We start from the raw sequence: 16,579 nt of genomic DNA, 5'->3' as shown, positions 1-16,579 counted from the left end.
TTAATGGCAATCATCTTCTTATTTGCTTCCTTAGTCCCCACTAGACATTAGACTGTCTTATTTATTGCCATATTCAACATCTTATTTATTGCCATCTTCTGCTTTCCCAGGTGACAGCAAAGAGCCGGATTGGAAGTGAAGCAGCCTGGACTTGAACCTGTGCCCATGTGGGATGCCAGCACTGCAGGCGCTTTACCTGATATGCCACAGCACCTGGCCCTGTCTTATCTTTCTTAAATCCAAACAATTCTGAATCTCAAAGCATGGATGATCTTAAGGATTTCATATTCAGATTTACAGATCTGTATTTGCTTTTAGCAGGGAAATTTTGTAAATAGGCTACATTGTGGACCAATGATATGTGCTTTATGAACGAACAGGCAATGTCTAAAAGGGGATCTGAGGGACCGGCATCCATATGGGCACCAGTTCATGTCTCGGCTGCTTCACTTCTGATCTAGCTCTCTGTTAAAGGTCTGGGAAAAGTGGCAGAAGACAGCCCACATGTTTGAGCTCCTGCAACTCACGTGGGAGACCCGGATGAAACTCCTGGTATTATTGGCATGGCCCAACACTGACCATTACAGCCATCTAGGGAGTGAACCAGAGGATATAAGAACTCTCTCTCTCCATCTGTAATGCTTTCTTATAAATAAAATAAGGCCGGCGCCGTGGCTCAATAGACTAATCCTCCGCCTTGCGGCGCTGGCACACCGAGTTCTAGTCCCGGTCAGGGCGCCGGATTCTGTCCCGGTTGCCCCTCTTCCAGGCCAGCTCTCTGCTGTGGCCAGGGAGTGCAGTGGAGGATGGCCCAAGTACTTGGGCCCTGCACCCCATGGGAGACCAGGAGAAGCACCTGGTTCCTGCCTTCGGATCAGCGCAGTGCGCCAGCTGCAGCGCGCCAGCCACGGCAGCCATTGGAGGGTGAACCAACGGCAAAGGAAGACCTTTCTGTCTCTCTCACTGTCCACTCTGTCAAAATAAATAAATAAATAAATATTTTTAAAAGGAGGAGTTGAGTAGATTTACTAAAAAATAAAGAAAAAAAGATTTATTTATTTATTTGAAAGGCAGAGACAGAGAGAAGCGGAAAGAGGGAGAGAGATCTTTCACCCTTCCATCTGCTGGGTCACTCCCCCAAATGGCTCCAAACAATTGGGGCTGGGCCAGGCTCCAAGCCAGGAGCCAAGACCTTCATCTGGGTCTCCCATGTGGATGCAGGGGGGATGTGAGCCATATTCTGCTGCATTAGCAGAAAGCAGGATTGCAAGTGGAGCAGCCAGAACACCAACACTCTGTCATGGGAAGCTGGTGTGGCAAGCAGTAGCTTAACCTACTATGTCACAACACAGGCTCCTACTTTTATCTACTTTTAAAAAAGTCATTGAAACCTAAGTCTCTGAATCAGTCCCTGATAGTGCCAAATACATATTATCACTGATCTTTTAAAAAAAGATTATATTTATTTGAAAGGCAGAGCTGGGGGGAGGGAGGAAGAGAGGGAGGGAAGGAGAGAGAAAGAGGAGGAGGGGGAGGGGGAGAGATCCTTCATCTGCTGGTTCACTCTCCAAATGTCTACAACAGCCACAACTGGACCAGGCTGAAGCCAGGAGCCAGGAACTCCATCCAGGTCTCCTACATGGGTGGCAGGGCCATCTGCTGTCTTCCCAGGCACATTAGCAGGGAGGTGAATTGGAAGCAGAGCAGCCAGGATTTGAACAGGTACTCATACTGAATGCTGCTTAAACCACTGTGCCACTATGCCTGCCCCATATCACTAAGACTTGTAACTGGAATGTCTCAATGAATTCATTTTGGTTTGGTAAGAGTGCACCAACACCTGACTGACATGTAAATTTAAACCACCACCCAAATGACAATGGAAGGATCTCTGAGCTTCCTAGCTGTCTAATCACTCAACAAACATCTGCTGAGTATCACTGTATAACTTTGATCTTTGAAATCTTGTTGGGGAGATGTAGAAAAATCTGAATGCTATCAACACACAATAGTATAAGACAGTATAGCGTACTTTTTAAGGTAAATGTTAGCAATCACTGAAAAGAAGTCATCAGATAGTATTAGAAAGAACAAGCTACTTTGAGAAGGAGAGCAGTCAGAAATAACATCATCAACAACAGGGTAATTTCAATGAGCTCTTAAGTAGATATTCATTATTATCCCTCATTTTAATTTAGTTCAACAAAAACTTAGGTACAAACTTCTACCTAACATGGTGAACATCACAACCATCTGGGGACCTTTTGAAAATATGGATTACTTGCACTTAGAAATCTTGATTCAGTGGATTAGGGCCTAGGAATTACTATGGAGGGGCCAGCGCTTTGGTGTGGTGGGTAAAGCTGCCACCTGCAGTGCTGGCATCCACATGGGCACCAGTTTGAGTCCCAGCTGCTCTACTTACAATCCAGCTCCCTGCTAATGTGCCTGGGAAAGCAGTGGAAGATGGCCCAAGTGTTTGGGCACCTACATCCACATGGAGATCCGGCAGATGCTCTTGGCTCCTGGCTTCTGCCTGGCCCAGCCCTGGCCATTGCAGTCATTTTGGGAGTTAGCCAACAGATGGAAGATTCTCTCTGCCTCTCTGTAACACTGCCTTTCAAATAAATCAATCAATCTTAAAATAAAAGCAGCTGATTTGGCACCATTGCCTTAGGAGACAGTAACATGATTAATAGATTTTAACCTGTGTCTACAAAAGACAAGACACATACACAATTAAGTCTAAAGTACAAGGTAAAAAGTATCATGTTCAGAAAAAATTCACAACAAGTTTTATGGAAAACTGTTTCTAGTTTAGACCAGGTCATATTTCGTCACTTGATCTAAATGACTTCATCATTTAATATAAAACATCCAAACAGAATTATGAAAATTTCAATCTTACCTAAATTGGCATACATTACAAACAGATTGAAATACTGCTGCAAATGACGCCCATGCTCTGAAACTTCCCTTCTCAACAGATTTAGTACTGCTCTTAGTAAGTGATCACTCAAGCTTAAGTTGTCATAAGCCTGTAAAGCATAAAACATTAGTTGTTTTTCAGTAACAAGGTGCAGAAATGATGTAACTATTTGCATTAAAAAAAGGACATGCACATATGTTCAATACAAGCATTCCTTTCCAGAAGGATTGATCACATAAACTATTTAAAGAGTTGCTTCATGGCAAAGGGAAGACGACCTGAGGTAGACATCATAAATCCTTCACAGTGTCACAATTTTAAAGAAATTTGTCTATTAAGAAAAACTTGAAAATACTGACTTAACAGTAAGTTTATAATTAAGCTACCACATGTAGCTGAACAGAGAAAATTTCCTTATATTTTAAAATAGCCAGTAATTATTATTACGATGCTGTAATTTTAATGGAACTCACAGACTAGATTGTGTATGTATGTTAGTTTGGTAAACACATCAAACATATGCACATATTGTTTGTAATTTGGACTTTCAGGAAACATTTTTTGGCAAGCATTTAATCAATCAGAAAGCTGTGTGATTACCTGACTAGAAGGTCCAGGAGATGCAAAAGGTGAAGGACATGGTCCATCTTGCAAGGAAAAATGTGCAATAAAAACTATAAGTTTTGCAAATGCGCCCCTTACTTCTGCACTAGGGCACTCCAAAAGGTATTCAGAGAAGCGATTTGAAACATTAAAAAGGACATTATGAGCAAACCAAAAACGTACATTCTTGCTGTGACGAAGGAGAATACATAATGCATCATACCTAAAACAAACAAACAAATCTATGAATATCATTAACTTGGTTTTTTTACAGTAGAGAGATGGGTCTCTGTAAAGAATAAAAAAAAATAAAAAAAGAAAGGACTCAGGGGAAAGAATCAGTAATGGTTGCTTCTAGCAGTAATATTAAAATGACGGGGCCGGTGCTGTGGTGCAGTAGGTTAATCCTCCGCCTGCAACATCAGCACCCCATATGGGCGCCAATTCTAGTCCCAGCTGCTCCTCTTCCGACCCAGCTCTCTGCTACGGCCTGGGAAAGCCATAGAAGATGGTCCAAGTACTTGGGCCCCTGCACCCATGCGGGAGATCAAAGGAAGCTCCTGGCTCCTGGCTTCAGATTGGCGCAGCTCTGGACGATGTGGTCATTTGGGGTGTGAACCAGCAGATGGAAGACCTCTCTCTGTAACTCTCTCAAATAAATAAAATCTTAAAAAAAAAAATGATGAATACAGTATGACTTGGTCTACTTTCATAGTTAAAAACTGGTGAAAGCTTGTATTATCTTCTAAAAATCCAGTAACAAATTCTTCTAAACTCAATAACAAATACTCTGTCATTCCCACAGTATCTTACTTCTGGATAAGTAAAAATTATTAAACCAAGGTATCTTAACAGCCTCTACACTTGCACAGTTAGAAACTTTAGAAAGCCATTTTAACTTTGTAGACACACACACACTGGATTTTCCATCAGCTTGTTTATGCCCCAAATGTCTCCATTAGCCAGGGCTGAGCCAAGCTGAAGCCAGGAGTCAGGAACTCTATTGGGGTCTGCCACATGGGTGGCAGGAACCCAACTACTTAAGCCATGGATGGGAATGGCAGGCCCTGCCAAGGTAACTGCAGGCGAGACTCAACCTCAATAAATCTATAGCAGGCTATTTTTTTTAAAGGTATAAGGTCTTCCTTCTGTTGGTTCACCCCCAAATGGCCGCTACGGCCAGCGCTGCGCCGATCTGAAGCCAGGAGCTTCTCCTGGTCTCCCATGCGGGTGCAGGGCCCAAGAACTTGGGCCATCCTCCACTGCACTCCCGGGCCACAGCAGAGAGCTGGACTGGAAGAGGAGCAACTGGGATTAGAACCCCGTGCCCATATGGGATGCCGGCACCACAGGCGGAGGATTAACCAAGTGAGCTACGGCACTGGCCCCAAGCAGGCTGATTTTTAAGTTGATAATTTTGTATGCTCCCAAATAATGTTATATCCAAATGGCTCTTGGGAGAAAAAAGGTTCCGGGGCTGGCGCTGTGGCGTAGCAGGTAAGGCCATTGCCTGCATTGCTGGCATCCCTTTTGGGCACCAGTTTGAGATCCAGCTGTTCTACTTCCGATCCGGCTCTCTGCTGTGGCCTGGGAAAGCAGTAGAAGATGGCCCAAGTCCTTGGGCTCCTGTACCCACATGGGAGACCCAGAGGTGGCTCCTGGCTCCTGATTGGTGCAGCTCTGGCCATTATGGTCATCTGGGGAGTGGGCCATCATATGGAAGACCTCTCTCTACCTCTGCTTCTCTGTAACTCTGCCTTTCAAATAAATGAATGGATCTTTAAAAGGAAAAAAAAAAGAGAAAAGATTCCACACCCCTGATTTAAACCATCATCTGCTGCTCCCCAGGGTGTATATCAGTAGTAAACTGAAATCAGAAGGAGCTGAGGCTCAAACCCAGGCACCCAGATATGGGATGCAGGTGTCCCAAATGACATCTTAACTACGACACCAAACATCTACCCCAAAACCATTTTAATCTATATCAGAGTTTAATCTAGGAAAGCTAAATACATTTTCATGATTAAATAGCTTAGATTTTTCAACCTCAATAATTTATACAGGGATATCAAATATATGATACAAAGTTAATAGAGGCACAAGTCAGTTTCTGAATAATAAAAGATCATGTTTAGACTTAAGTATTTAAATGATTTTTCCCACCATTTGCTACCAAGAGATTTCTTTATTCTGCATTTCAAATCTGAAATAAAGAGTCTCACGGTTTGGAAAAAACAGTCTATTAAAGAACCAAATTTAATTTTAGTATAATAGATATGAAAATTCAAAACAATGTACCAATCACTGGCAGAGCCACGGACTATTTTCTTTGTGTGAAATCCTGTAGTAAACAGGAATCTAGCAGCAAGCTGAATACTAATCATAGTTATTTCTTCTGCTTCAGGTAACAGGTGATCTTGCCCTAGTGAAGAAAAGTAGAATACATATTTTTCTAAAAACTCAAATTTTCATTTTCAAGTCCCATTTTCTAAACAAGTCTGCATTTCCACTATTTGTGAGAATTCCTTAAGTTGTTTTAAAAAAAAAAAAAAACCCTTCTCAGGGCACGTATGAGATCATTCTGATTCTAAATTTTAGCAGCTCACTCAAGCACATTTCAAACTAGTCAAAAATCAACTGTTAAAATAAGTTTCTATTTCCAAACAATAAGTCAATATATACTGCTCAAAGGTTAAGAGTCACCTTAAATGTAACTTTAATAACCAGAAGCAAAAATTTGCACCCGTTTAGTGAAAACGTTAATTTATATGAACTTAACAATCCCATGAGAACTGTTATTATTATTGGTACTTACCTGGAGGAGGGTTTAAGTAAATACCATTACATGTAAGCAGTTTTTTCATAAACTGAAAATATTCCAAACTGTACTGCATTCGATTATGCATGAACTGCACATTCTGTTTGCGTACGCTTCTCTCAATGGCTGATGGCATAATAATCTGATGGGGTCTTGTGGTGATCGCAAGCTCTGAGATATATCTTATCAACTCATCATCTTGGTCTATTGTGTCCATTCGTTCATAAAAAAGTATATAAGCATTCCACCACCTTTTCTGGCGCCTGTATGACATACGTTTCATCATGTGATCAAACACTTCTCCCATGTACTCTCCACCAAAACACTGGTTTTTCATTTCTTCATCATCGTCCATTTTACACTCTGTTACATCCCCATCATCAAATTTGTACCAGCGATTTCTCTCACCATCTCCACCATTTCTTTGAATGATGTAAGAATAATAATGCCCCCCACTTGCTTGACCACTGTGTACAAGCACACCTACAAGTCTGTATTTTGTACTTCCTGCTGATTCACTTTCAGACTGCTCATTCTGTTGTATCAATTGACTCTCTGGGTTTACGTTATCTCCTTCCAGCTTAGCAACACCTGCAACTGTGTAAGGTTCCATATCCAGCTCGCGGGGAAATTCAAAATAATCATTGAACTTGATTGCACATTCTCTCTCCCAGTCATAGTCAAATCGTTTTAGTTGGATAGCAAGAACAGGAGGTAATTTTTTAATTAGCAAGCGTTTTACGGTATCAACCTGAAATAAACAAGGAAGGTTGTTGGATGTTCTATTAGAATCCACTGCAAATAAGCAAGCATAACAAAAAGCCACAAAACTTTAAAGAAAAAAAGAAGCCAAAACTCTTTAAGACACACCCACACTCACCCAGACACACACACACACCCAGACACACACACACACACACACACACCATGCTCCCATCAGCTGGTTCACTCCTCAAATGGTCACAAAGGCCAAGGCTGGGTTAGGCTGAAGCCAGGAACTCAATCCAGTCACCCATATGGGTAAGCAGAGACCCCAAAAACTGAATATCACCACTGTCTCCCAGGGTCTGTATTAGCAGGAAGCTAGAGTCAGGAGTCAGTACATACAGCACATTGGACAATGTACTACAATATGAGATGTTTGCATCCTAGCCATTAGGCTAACATGCCTCCTCAAAAAAGCAAACTTTCAAATGGCATTACAATCCTGTTAAGATTTATCTGAATTTCTAAGTATAAACACATGACATTGACACAACTGATTTAAATGTTAACTAAAATATAATATGTAAACAGCTTATGCCATCTGCTATAGATCGCAAAAATTAGTGATAGACATTTATTTATTGCCTGGTTTCTATGTGTCACTGCTATCTAAACATTATTACTTACTTGATGTTTACTGTTACTCTACTGAAGGTCTGCTGTGAAAATAACTAAAGACATACTGTAACAATAATAGCAATTAACATATACTGGGCAATTGGATACTAGGTAATACATGCTGTGGGCTGCACAAGAAGTAATATTTAATACAATCTTCTCTAGCAGAGCACCACTGAATTTTTTTTTGGATAGGTAGAGTTATAGACAGTGAGAAAGAGAGGGAGAAAGGTCTTCCTTCCGTTGGTTCACTCCCCAAATGGCCACTACAGCCGGCGTCGTGCTGATCCAAAGCCAGGAGCTTCCTCCTGGTCTCCCATGCGGGTGCAGGGCCCAAGCACTTGGGCCATCCTCCACTGCCCTCCAGGACCACAGCAGAGAGCTGGACTGGAAGAGGAGCAACTGGGACTAGAACCCCAGCGCCCATATGGGTTGCCGGCACCACAAGCGGAAGATTAACCAAGTGAGCCACGGCACCAGCCCTACCACTGAATTTTAAGAATGAGGCGATCAGGGGTCACAGAGAGGTTAAGTAACTTAAGTCTCTGAGCTGTGGGTGGCAGGCAGTATGGCTTTATAACCCATAATTTCACTTTCTTAGAATTTAGTACCTTTCTAAGTAATTCATAATGTCAAAGTAACACAGGTGACTTGGTGGTGAGTTTGGAAACCCCAAAAGACAAACATTATTTATTTATTGTACAAGGGTACTTAAAAAAATTTCATGGAAAAATAAAATTTAATGTATGAGTTAATTTTAGCACAAAAAACAAATCTGAAACCCATGGAAAGTTTTTTCCTAACATGCACTTTCCATATACGAAAAAAACACATCAAACTTTTCATACCAAAATAAACTCATTTTCCACGAACTTTTTGAAGTACCCACTTTTGTGTGAATTCTCTCAGAGCAAAGTTCCCACAGCTAAAAATCAATCAGGTTGGTCTAGAAATCTGATTAAAAAATGGCTTTAAAACCGCAAGTGGTAAAAGACATCTTACATGGTTAAATAATTAAGTTTCAGCAAAGTAGTCTCCATGAGTGACCCTAGACATGAGGGGAAGAATGTTTTTCTTTATCCAGCTCTGAAGCTTTGAGGGGTCCCACAGAAGTTGTGTTTCTTTGTAGAGATCAAAGTGTGTAACTCTTGAGAATGAGATTTTTAAGCTACTATGATTTCTAAAATCATTTACCCTTACTTACCTGTGTTCCCTAGTCCCTCTGGTATTATTTGTTAATATTTCCCTGACAAATCTTTAAATCAATTATTATCTTGATGATCTCTGTTATCACTGTAACAAAGTAGGGTACAGAACAAGAGGGCAGATTCTGAGGATGAACTAAATATGATAATTACTTTAAATAAAACTGGATAATCCTTACCTTCTTATTGCATTTTTCACAATGATATGCATTTGCACCTTCTAATAAATCTCCTTTGACATACTGTTCCAGAGAATCAAGAAGATTTTGGTGGTTTCTAATGTCTACATTCAAAGTTGTGAAAGATTCTTCACATTCGTACCTAAAATGATCAAAAAGGATTATTCCTTAGTTTACTAATAACTTACAGAAATCTACATTTGCAATGTTTATTACACAATACAAAATCTATAAACTGTAGGATGTTACCAATAAATGATGACTAACATGTATTGTTAGTCCTTACCCTGTCCTGAGCAATATATTAGGCTATTTACAGGCTACAGATATTAGGCTGTCTCCATGACAAATCTATTAGAGAAATATCACCAACTCACATTAGAGCATTAGAGAGCACTGGGTTAACTTAATCAATATCACTAGGTGAAATTCTGATTCTAACAGCTTAAGCTCTTTATAGCTTATCATGCTACTTTTAGTGTTATTTGTTCAGGAAGTAATTCATATCACAGCCAAAGCATGAATTTAAGTTCTGGATAGGGTTTCTTTCTTTCTTTTTTTTTTTTTTTTTTAAAGATATATATATATATTTATTTGGGAGGCAGAGGCAGTCTTCCACCTGCTGGTTCACTTCCCAAATGGCAGTAATCCCAGGGCAGGCCGAAGCCAGGAGCCTCTTTCCAGGTCTCCAACGTGGGTGCAGGTGCCCAAACACTTGGGCCATCTGCTGCTGCTTTCCCAGGTGCATTAGCAGGGAGCTAGATTAGAAGTCGAACAGCCAGGACTTGAACCGGAACCCACATGGGATGCCAGTGAGGCATGGAAGACTTTCTCTCTCTCTTTCTCTATGTAACTCTTTCAAATAAATAAATACTTCTTACATTCTAACCTGAAGGGTAGATTTATAAGTAACACATATAGTTATACAAAATACCATTTTATTTCCTCAAGAATAATAATCTCACATAAAAGAACATAAGAGCATGAAATAGTAAGATTAGGCAGAATAAAAGGAACCAAAAGTAACCAAGAAAAAGGAAAAGCTCCCAAGTGGTAAGGTATGTGCAATGTGTAATTCATTCAATTTATGACATTCAGTATTCAGCGGCATCCTCCACTTTTGTTAAGGTCCAGTCAAAAAAAATTTTTTTTTGTCTGTCTACACACACACACACACACACACACACAAGAACATATTTTCAATGTCATTACTGCTTGCTTACCTGTGTGGGCAGCCTTGGCAAATTTTCTGATCAGCAAAGGAACCTCCTAAGACTTTACTTAGCATAGCTGGATGTCCCAAGGCTTTTAAAGCTTCATCTAAACTATCCACCAACGAGTTAAAAAATTCTAAAGCATCATGTTGTTCACGTAGATTAACAGGCTCACCCCAAAGCCTAAGAAATGAATAAAACATGTAACATGTGACATTCTTAGAATTATATGCTGTTCAATTTTAGGGAGAAAAAAAGCAACACATCCACAAAATGATAGTATATAAACTGAGATTTCATTCTTCAATTAAATGAAGAAGTATAGGGCAAAAAAACAGAAACAAAAAAGCACACTCTACCTAGACAGTGTAGTGAAGGGAGAGTTAGGCTAACATAAAATTAGTACTCCAGTGGCAAAGAACTGCCTTGAAACTACTGGTGTGATTGATGGATAGGACAGGATGGCTCCAAGAAGGATGGCTGCTCTAGGTAATACTGTATATGAAACTTTTTTTTTTTTTTGGTTTAACTTTTTAAGTGTCTTTATTATGCATTTGAGAGAAGAGAGACAGAGATCTCTCATTGGTTCACTCCCCAAATGCCTACAACACCAGAGTAGTACTGGGGGAAAAGGGGACAGGTGAGGCTAGGAGCCAGGAACTCAAATGCTTAAGCCATCACTGCTGCCTCCCAGATGTGCATTAGCAAGAAATGTCTGCCTTATGTAAGTATTCTTTAAAAAAAAAAAAAAAAAAACTTATTTGAAAAAACACATCAGAAAGCACTCACATCCTCTGGTTCACTCCCTAAATGCTCCTAACAACCCTCTACCAAGGCTGAAGCCAGGAGTCAAGTAAACAAGGTCTTGGTTGACCTTGATGGCATGGACCCAACTACTTGAGACATTACTGCTGCCTCCAAGAGTATGTATTAGCAGAAAGCTGGAACCAACAGCCAGAGTCAGACAATGACATGGGATGTGGGCCTCTCAACTAGCATCTTAACCACTGGCCACTGCCATCGTGGCACAGTGGGTTAAGCCACTGCCTGTGATGCCAGCATCCAATGTGAGTGCCAACTCAAGTCCTGGCTACTCTATTTCTGATCTATCTCTCTGCCAACGTGCTTGGGAAAGCAGTAGCAGATGGCCAAAGTACTTGCCACTCGCACAAGACCTGGATGGAATTCCAGGCTCCTCGCTTTGGCCTGGCCCAGCCCTGGCTGCTGCGGCCATTTGGGGAGTGAACCAATGGATGGAAGATGTCTCTGCCTTTCAAGTCTTATTCTTACGTAGGTGTTGGAATTACACTTTATTTCTTTCATTTTATTTAAATTATTGGAAAACATAGTAAATAGATACAATTTATTCTTAAATTGATTATTCTAAATAAAAACTGAAAGGTTAAGATGTTGTTTTGGATGTCTGCATCCCATACTGAAGTGCCTGGGTAAAGGAACTCTTTTGATAACACTTCTATGTAGCAAATAATGTCATCTCAATTAAAATAAAACAATTTGTACACAGTAAGTTTAAAGTCAGACACATCATTAGTTGTTAAAATCAATCTGTTTCATTATTGGAAATGACACCAGCCCTTTCTCTTTATTTTTAATCTATACCCAACCTCCCGTACTTTCATATGTAGTCAATGTAATAACTAACAAAGAAAAATGGTATCCTTTACAATGAGAAATCTGTTAAGATACCAAGTGATTCTGCACTGAGTCAGAAGGTGCATGGTAAGAAGCATGCAACATAATTTTGTAGTGTTTTTTTTTGTTCTATTTAATACTATTCGTCGAACTCTAACACAATTATTCTTAGGTGTTTAAATTTAACTGAAAAGTGATCTCTGTTAAATATAAGAGTGGGAATAAGAGAGGGAGGAGATGTACAATCTGGGACATGCTCAAGCTGACTTGCTCCAAATGGCATAGTTAGAAACGTGCCAGGGGATTCCAATACAATCCCATCAAGGTGGCATGTACCAATGCCATCTCACTAGTCCCAGTGATCAATTTCTGTTCACAATTGATCATAATGATAGGTCTAAGAGTCAAAGAGATCACATAAACAAGACTAGTGTCTGCTAATACTAACTGATAGAATAAAAAAGGGAGAATGATCCAACATGGGAAGCAGGATACACAGCACTTATAGAGTGGCAGATGTCCTAAACAGCATTCTGGCCTCAGAATCAGCCCTTAAGGCATTCGAATCTGGCTGAAGCACCCATGGGGAGAGTATTTTAGGCATGGAAAGCCAAGACACTCTGGCAAAAAAAAAAAAAAAAAAAAAAAAAAAACAATAACAACAACAACAACAAACAAACCTAAATGAAAGATCTCTGTGAGTGAGATCCCAGTGGAAAGAATGGGCCATCAAAGAAGGAGGTACGTTTCTCTGAAGGGAGGAGAGAACTTCCACTTTGACTATGACCTTGTCTAAATAAGATCAGAGTTAGAGAACTCAAAATGCTTCCACAGCCTTGGCAGTTCATGACAAGAGCCTCGGGTGATTACTGACGTCATAAACAAGAGTGTCAATTTGTTAAGTCAACAACAGGAGTCACTGTGCACTTACTCCTCATGTAGAATCTCTGTCCTTAATGTGTTGTACAATGTGAATTAATGCTATAACTAGTACTCAAACAGTATTTTACACTTTGTGTTTTGGTGTGGGTGAAAACTGTTGAAATCTTTACTTAATATATACTAAATTGATCTGTATATAAAGAGAATTGAAAATGAATCTTGATGCGAATGGAATGGGAGAGGGAGGGGGAGCGGGAGATGGGAGGGTTGTGGGTGGGAAGGAAGTTATGGGGGGGGGAGCCATTGTAATCCATAAACTGTACTTTGGAAATTTGTATTTATTAAATAAAAGTTAAAAAAAGAAGCATATAACATACTTATATAGTTTTCTTGCCCTCCTTCCCAAAATTTAACATGAATACAATCATAAGAGAACCATCACATAAATCAGGGCAGACATTTTGCAAGATAACTAGCTTGAAACTCTTCAAAAATATCAATGTCAAGGGGAACTATTTTAGATTAAAAGTGGAACAAAGAGGTAACAAATTCTTGTGATTCCTTTCTGATAAAGAAAAAACAAAACAAAACAAAAAAAAAACCCTAAGACTTAAAAGGTCATTTTAGAGAAATTAGAATATATACCAATGAATATTACAGATTATTCAATGTTATATAGAGTAAAATCATTACACCAAAGTAATTTAAGTAGGACAACAGTATTATTATCAGAGGATACACATTAAAAGTTTAGAAGTATCATGGTTGCTACTTACCATCAATTGGGTTTGAAAAAAACAAACTATAATGTAAGCATACATACATAAGATAACCAAATATGGTAAAATGTTAACAAAATCATAAATCTAGGTAAAGAGTTAAGGTGATTATCATACAACTTTTTAACCTGCAGGTCTGAAATGTTCAAAAACAAAAAAAACTAGAGGAGTGCAGGCAACATGGTTAACTAACCCACATGGATCAAGAGTAGATTAGATTATGTGTCTGTAGTGTGGTAATTCCAGAGTGCTAGTGTAGAAAAACTGAGCTACACTAGCATAGGGAATAAAAAAACAAAGGTATTAGGAGAGAGAACACTATAAATTGAGTGACAATTCTTAAGATAAAAGCTCAAAAAGTTTCAGAGTGATTTGGAACAGCAGGAACAGAAATGCTGAAAGCCTTAGAGCAGAGATGGGAAAAGCCAGGGAAAAAAGAGAACTGGAGTGGATGATGCAACTGAAAGGGCAAAAGCATAGCTGGGAGGAAAGGTAGTGCCTGCAAGGCCTAGTACAGATTAAGCAGGGAGCCTAGTTAGGGGAATAAAGAACTGACATGGTGAACTGGGTATGGATGTGTGTGTGTCACTGTACTACATCCACTTTAGGAATCAGAGTACCCAAATAGTTGGTGAGGAAAAATTATCCCAGCTAATAAAAATAAAAGAATGATAAAATTAGAATATTGGTATTTTGTGATCTTGATGAGATATTAAGACAGATAATTAACGACTATTAACATAATACAAAGACATGTGCTACTTCCCAAGGAGATAAACATCACTACATGTGAAGTAGCCTTGTTTATCCATTCCATGAGAAGAAAAATAACATCTCAGTCTGATCAAGCATCCAGATCTCACTAGGCATTTACAGGAGATGCAGGGGGCTGATGCAAACAGAAAATATTAAAAAAGAATATGTACCTATCTCACCAATAAAGTTCAGACTGTGGGAAAATCTACAAGACAAACTATTTCTTTTTATTCTTCCTCCCAATAACTGTAAAGTGGGGGTGGTTGTGGTGGTGGTAAGAGATTTAAGAGTCATTATTAACCATTTTTGGCATATGTACCTCATTTGTATCTTAACTTTAAAATTATGAGATAACTGGGTAAATTCCAACACTGACAGACATATTTGAGAGACATGATAATAGCATGATAGTAATTTTTTAAAAAAGATTTATTATTTATTTGAAAGGCAGAGTTACAGAGAGGCAGAGGCAGAGAGAGGTCTTCCATCTGCTGGTTCACTCCCCAGATGGCCGCAACAGCTGGAGCTGTGCAGATCCAAAACCAGGAGCCAGGAACTTCCTCCAGGTCTCCCACGCGGGTGCTGGAGCCCAAGGACTTGGGCCATCTTCCCCTGCTTTCCCAGGCCATAGCAGAGAGCTGGATCAGAAGTGGAGCAGCCGGGACTGGAACTGGTGCCCATATGGGATGCTGGTGCTGCAAGTGGCAGCTTTACCTGCTATGCCATAGTGCCGGCCCCAATAGTTGTTTTAAAACAAACATACATACATACTGGATTATTTATGGACGAAACATATCTGGGATTTGCTTCAAAACAATCTGAAGGGGTGGGTGCTGTGGTCCACAGCAGGTTAAACTACTGATTATGATGTCCATATCCTGGTTTGAGTACCAGCTCCCCTGCCTCCAACCCAACTTTCTGCTAATGCACTTGGGAAGGCAGCAGATTACGGTCAAGTACTTGAATCCCTATCACCCACTTGGGAGACCCAGATGGAGTCTTTGACTTCTGGCTTAGATCTCGTCCAGTCCCAGCTCTCTCTGACACTCTGCCTTTCAAATAGATAGATTTGGGAGGGGAGAGGAAGAAACTAACCAACCCACCAATTTGGAAAGAAGTCAAAAGGAGTACAGACTTAACAAGACTGACCACAAATTGACAACTGTGAAGTTGAGTGATGAGTAAAAGGTTCATACTTTTCCCTCTACTTCTGTATATATCAGACGTTTTCATAATAAGGCATCTTAAAAGACTAAAGAATGATGCCCCTCCTTAACCAAGACAGTTTCTAACTCCTCCTATAGCGACAATGAGAGAAAAAAATCCAACTAAGTACAATTTCAATATCATTACCGCCTAAACATTAAACATAAAGATGCCTCTTAACACAGGTTTGAGAAGTTAATCATTTGGCATATTGAAATGTTCATTAAGTTTTATGAAATATCACTATTACTACCCATTCATAGTTTACCTGAACTGTTTCCAAAATCCTCTGGGCACATAGTATTGTAGTCGAGAAGCAGCCAAATGACCAAAGATGACCTGAAGGTGTCTTAGAACACCAATGTTGTATTCTTTCCTGTCTTCTGTTTTACTTAATGCTGGTTTGTCTTCAAATTGTTGAGGATATCCAAATACATCATCCCTGGGATCAACATTGCTCTAGAAACAAAACAAAAAAATCACGAATGAACTAATCCAGAATAAGTACGTTCTGACAAATGCCAAAACAGTGAACAAATGATTTATACTTCTATTATCTTTCTCATTTCCATTGAATATAACTTTAAATGCATACAATTTATAACATTAGTGTTTGTCCTCACCATTTTACCATGTGAGGTATCGTAACCAGCAACCCTAACCATGTATTTGGAGAGGTAAAACATACCAAGAGTATAATATAACAGATTAAGTTAGACTTAAAACAAGTGCAGGCTCTACCACTTATAACGTACATTAAGTGTTCGAAACAGTCAAAAAAAAATACACAAATGAGTAACAGAAGTACTCCTCAACAAATGGTTCTGAGAAATCTGGACACCCATATGCAAAACAATGAAGTTGGACCCTTATGTAACATTATATACAAAAACTAACTCAAAATGGATAAAAGACCTAAATCTAAGAGCTGAAATCACAATATTCTTTAGTGAAAACAGGGTAAAAGGCTCA

The 16,579-nt window shown here is 39.5% G+C and overlaps 1 protein-coding gene across 13 annotated transcripts in view; it reads right to left on the bottom strand.

Annotated features, from left to right (window-relative positions):
• Positions 1–16,579, bottom strand: part of USP9X (ubiquitin specific peptidase 9 X-linked) — a 192,951-nt gene that overhangs the window by 13,275 nt on the left and 163,097 nt on the right. For all 13 annotated transcript variants that reach the window (XM_070067484.2, XM_089324380.1, XM_051827694.3 and 10 more), the window contains 7 exons: positions 15,876–16,066; positions 10,341–10,514; positions 9,118–9,259; positions 6,348–7,101; positions 5,831–5,954; positions 3,530–3,755; positions 2,909–3,038 (listed from right to left, as the gene is read on the bottom strand). In XM_070067484.2, the coding sequence (XP_069923585.1) occupies positions 2,909–3,038; positions 3,530–3,755; positions 5,831–5,954; positions 6,348–7,101; positions 9,118–9,259; positions 10,341–10,514; positions 15,876–16,066 (1,741 nt within the window). The remainder of the gene's footprint in view (positions 1–2,908; positions 3,039–3,529; positions 3,756–5,830; positions 5,955–6,347; positions 7,102–9,117; positions 9,260–10,340; positions 10,515–15,875; positions 16,067–16,579) is intronic.

Source organism: Oryctolagus cuniculus, chromosome X, assembly GCF_051225735.1.
Source record: "Oryctolagus cuniculus isolate XC-2025 breed Fujian yellow rabbit chromosome X, ASM5122573v1, whole genome shotgun sequence".
Classification (NCBI taxonomy): Eukaryota; Metazoa; Chordata; class Mammalia; order Lagomorpha; family Leporidae; genus Oryctolagus; species Oryctolagus cuniculus.
This window is presented reverse-complemented; position numbering and strand designations above follow the sequence as displayed.